This window comes from Dromiciops gliroides, chromosome 2, assembly GCF_019393635.1.
Source record: "Dromiciops gliroides isolate mDroGli1 chromosome 2, mDroGli1.pri, whole genome shotgun sequence".
NCBI classification, from domain to species: domain Eukaryota; kingdom Metazoa; phylum Chordata; class Mammalia; order Microbiotheria; family Microbiotheriidae; genus Dromiciops; species Dromiciops gliroides.
Window position 1 is genome coordinate 462,945,557 of NC_057862.1, and position 4,429 is coordinate 462,949,985.

At 42.4% G+C, this 4,429-nt stretch overlaps 1 protein-coding gene across 1 annotated transcript; it reads left to right on the forward strand.

The window, feature by feature from the left end:
- On the forward strand, positions 1–1,887 carry TP53RK (TP53 regulating kinase). The gene is made up of 2 exons (XM_043985457.1): positions 1–344; positions 1,343–1,887. Exons 1-2 carry the CDS (start codon positions 35–37, stop codon positions 1,819–1,821), a joined length of 789 nt encoding a protein of 262 aa, XP_043841392.1. The 5' UTR covers positions 1–34; the 3' UTR covers positions 1,822–1,887.
- Positions 1,888–4,429: the final 2,542 nt, after the last annotated feature.

Below are 4,429 nucleotides of genomic sequence, written 5' to 3' on the forward strand. Positions count from 1 at the left end.
AATTCCAAGAAGTGGCCGTTGAGAGGCGAGCGAGATGGCGACCGTCGATGAGACAGGGAGTGAGGCGGCGGAGGCTCCTGCGGAGACCGCAGACCTGGCCGCTCCGCAAGAAAAGGAGCAGAAGCTGGAAAGGGAACGGGAGCGGAGCAGCAACTTCCTGCGGGGCCTTGAGCTGATGAAGCAGGGGGCAGAAGCGCGCGTGTACCGCGGCCGCTTCCTGGGCCGAGCAGCGGTGATCAAGGAGCGCTTTCCGAAGCGCTACCGTCACCCTACCCTGGACACGCGGCTGAGCCGGCGACGTACAGTGCAAGAGGCTCGGGCCCTGCTGCGCTGCCGCCGCGCCGGTGAGCGAGCGCGTGCGTGCGTGCGTGCGTGCGCGTGCGCGGGGGGTGGGCGGGGCATTAATCCGGCGCCTTGTGTTGGCCAAAAGCCGTGTTTACCTAGGTTTATGACTCTGTTTGCCCCAGTCCTCCGGGAGCTTCCATTCTAATGCACCAAAAGAGGTGAGAGGGGGTATTAAGAAGGAGCCTAAACCAAAAGGACTTTGCCCTCCAGCGGCTTATCCTCCTTCTAGAAGAAAAAGGAAGTATACACATACTAGTAAATACAAAATATCCAAAGTAGGAAGGACAGCCTGTGGGACAGGAAGTCCAGAAGATCTGGGTTAAAATCTTGCCTCCAACACGTACTTGCAGTGCGGCCTTGCGCAAGTCATTTTATCTGTGCCCCTTTCCTCAGCTCTAAAATGGGAATAATCAACTTACCTCCAAGACTGTGAAAGCTCAATTAAGCTAGTTGTAAAGTTTTATATAAATGCTAGGCGTCATATAAAGTATAGACTTAGAAAAGAGGAAACTGCAACTACTAGTTGGGAAGCCCTTTCACAGCATTCCTGACCTTGTCTTCATTTCAAGTTTCCACCAAGAGAAGAAACACAGTTTTCTGTGTGTAAGCTCTTTGAGGTCAGGAACTGTTTTTTAGTATCTCAGCACTTTTGAAGCTCCTGGCACATGGCAAAAGCATCACTCAGTGCCTGTACACTGACCGCAGAGAACTCTTCTTTTTTAGATACAACCCCAGCCTTTCTAGTGTTGCTCTCGCTGAAATTATTTAGCACAATAAGAAAACTCTTAGATCTTTAAAACATACATTTAAATGTTTAATGTTATATATCAGATTACCTGCTGTCTAGGGGAGGGGGAAGGGAGGGAGAAAAATTTGAAATCTTATCTAAACAAAGGTTGAAAACTTAAATAAATTAAGAAAAATATGTATTTAATAAAAACATTTAAAATTAGTAAAAAATAATAAAACTACCTTTTCCTCTTTGTTTTTCCTACAGGGATATTAGCTCCAATTGTCTTTTTTGTGGACTATGCCTCCAATTGCTTATACTTGGAAGATATTGAAGAATCCTTGACTGTCAGGGACTATATTCAATCAATTCAGAAGACTGAAACAGATCCTGAAAAACTCTCCCTCTTAGCAAGAAAGATTGGGAAGGTTCTGGCACAAATGCATGATGAAGATGTTATTCATGGAGATCTCACCACCTCAAACATGCTTCTGAAGCTGCCTATTGAACAACTGAACCTGGTACTCATAGACTTTGGGCTCAGTTTTATTTCTGCCCTTCCTGAAGATAAAGGTGTAGACCTATATGTTCTAGAAAAGGCCTTCCTTAGCACACATCCCAACACCGAGACACTGTACCAGGACCTTCTAAAAAGTTACTCGTCAGAATCCAAAAAGTCAGGCCCTGTGCTAAAAAAGTTAGATGAGGTACGCCTGAGAGGAAGGAAGCGGTCTATGGTTGGGTAGGAGAAGATTCTGTGGTTGCACCATACAATTTTTTTCCCAATAAAATTTCCAGAGAGGCTACCAAAACTTGTGTTGGGATTTTATTTAAAATTTTTTTATATTCTGAACTTAAAAAGAACATTTCTATACACAAAGCAGAATATTAAAAGGTCACACCGGTGGGACTTGAGCCCTGAACTCTCTTGCTCTAAGGTATTTCCATTATGCCATATTGCCTACCACACATACTGTGTTACAAAACAAAATGAAATATGAATTCTGAGGCAGCAAGTCACTAGCAGTTAGAGGGATGAGAGTAGGCTTCCTGAAGGACATGGTATTTCATTTGACAGAGATCTCCCACATATTAAGAGACCTGGTTATTTCCCAGAAGATAAAACTGTTACTTGCATCAGTGTCACTTTAATAGGAGTATCCTGTCCAATCTTCCTCTATAGTACAAAGACCATAGTTATAGATTATTAAGCAAAAGGGACCATAGAGATAATCTTCTTATAGGCTCACATGAAGGGACCTTAATGAGATCATCTAGTCTCCAATTCCCTCATTTTGTAGTCTGGGAAAACTGAGACACAGTGTCACAGAGCTTGCAAGTAAGAACTAGAATTTAAAGAGCCCAGGTCTTCTGATGTCTAACCCAATGAATAGAGATTCATAAAGTTCTTAATAATCCAACCTACAGAGTAACCTCTGGGAAGAAGTTATCTCTCAGAGGACATGGGACAGATATCTCATCTGACATTTGGAATCCCAGCAGAGGGAGAAGCAAGCCCTGCTCTCCAGCCTCCCCATCGGGGAATAGTCATGTAGTACACATGTGTCAGGTGGGACTTGTCCTACATCCCTATTTGTTGTTATCTATCACTTTGTTTTGCACACAGTGGACACCTGATAGATGTTGGATTAAATTAAATTCAGAACCAAGTGGAAGGATGAAGGGACTGCAGAGATTTGCTAGCCCTATTCCATTTGGGAATGGAATGTCATAATATCACCAAAGGAAATACTGACCACTCTGTTATTGTTCAGTTGTTTTTCATTCATGTCCAACTCTTCATGACCCCATTTGGGGTTTTCTTGGCAAATGTACTGGAGTGGTTTGCCATTTCCTTCTCCTGCTCATTTTTTTTTTTTTTGAGAGATAATTGGGGTTAAGTAACCTGCCCATGGGTTACATGGCTAATAAGTGTCTGAGGACAGATTTGAACTCGGGTCCTCCTGACTCCACGACAGGTGCTCTATCCATTGTGTCTGCCCCTCTCCAGCTCATTTGACAGATGAGGAAACTGAGGCAAACATAATTAAGTGACTTGCCCAGGGTTACACAGTAAGTATCTGAGGCAGATTTTAACTCAGATCTTCCTAACTCTAGGCCCAGCACTCTATTTACTGTGCCACCTAACTGCCCAAATATCAACCACATGTATATTTAATATTATGGAAAATTGGTAATAAGTATTCCTAAGAAGCCACAAATTCCTTTCCTGTTTTCTCCTCAGAGATGTAGTAGTGATGTATCTGAACTCCTTCAAGGGCTGCTCAGGGCAAATCAGACTTAAGTTACTGGCTTTGACACACTCATATAGTCTTTCAAAGGAAGGACTTCAGACTAGTGACCTGCAACATCTCAGAAGCAGCTATAAGTTTTTCAAAACGTAAAATACTCTAGATGTTTAACTTCTCTCTCTCTCTCTTTTTTTTTTTTTGCAGGGCAATGAGAGTTAAGTGACTTGCCCAGGGTGACACAGGTACTAAGTGTCAAGTGTCTGAGGTCAGCTTTGAACTCAGGTCTTCCTGAATCTAAGGCTGGTGCTTTATCCACTGCACCACCTACCTACCCTCAACTTTTCTCTAGAAAAATAAGTTTTTAAATTTCTCTAAAACTTTTATTGATTTTTGAACTTGAACTATTTCAAGGGTCAATAGAATGTTAGAGTCAGGAAGATATATTCTTACCTCTGACACATTAGCTGTGTCACTTAGAGCAAGTCAAGTAACCCGTGCCTCCTGAAATTATAGATAATAATAATAGCTGACATTTACATTGTACTTTTTCTCATTTGGCCCTCAGGACAGCTCTATGTAAGAAGTAGTAGTACCCCTATTTCACAGGTGTGAAAACCCAGGCTTAGACAGCTTAAATTACTTGCCCACAGTAAGACAGGAACCAGGTCTGTTGCCAGGATATAAGAACTCCCCCATCAAGGAAACCAGAGAGTCTGGAAATAATTTATTATCTGTGAAAGACCTCACAAGGAGTGAACTAAGGGCATAGAATCCTGGCTCTTAAGTGACTATTTGAGACATTATAGATCAAGACTAAGTCTGTCATTAAAATTGAGAGCCACAGAAAGAGATGTCACTTGCCAAATAATAATTAACATCTATAAAGGTTTATAAGGTACTTTATCTCATTTGATCCACAAGCTGAAAGTAGCCAGGAGCTGAACCCACATTCTATCACTCCAAATCCAGTGTTCTTACTCAATTGGGGATCCATTGCTTAGGTTTTCCAAGAGAATTTCTTCTCCAATTATTTCTAATTTCCTTGAAGAAAACCCATGTCCAGTTATGCCCTGACTTTGCAGATTAGGAAACGGGGCCCCGG

Excerpts from the sequence above, each read along its gene's own strand:
- TP53RK (XM_043985457.1), top strand. The coding sequence starts at position 35 with ATGGCGACCGTCGATGAGACAGGGAGTGAGGCGGCGGAGGCTCCTGCG. Across the intron at positions 345-1,342 it reads GCTGCGCTGCCGCCGCGCCG|GGATATTAGCTCCAATTGTC; the intron begins GTGAGCGAGCGC and ends TTTTTCCTACAG.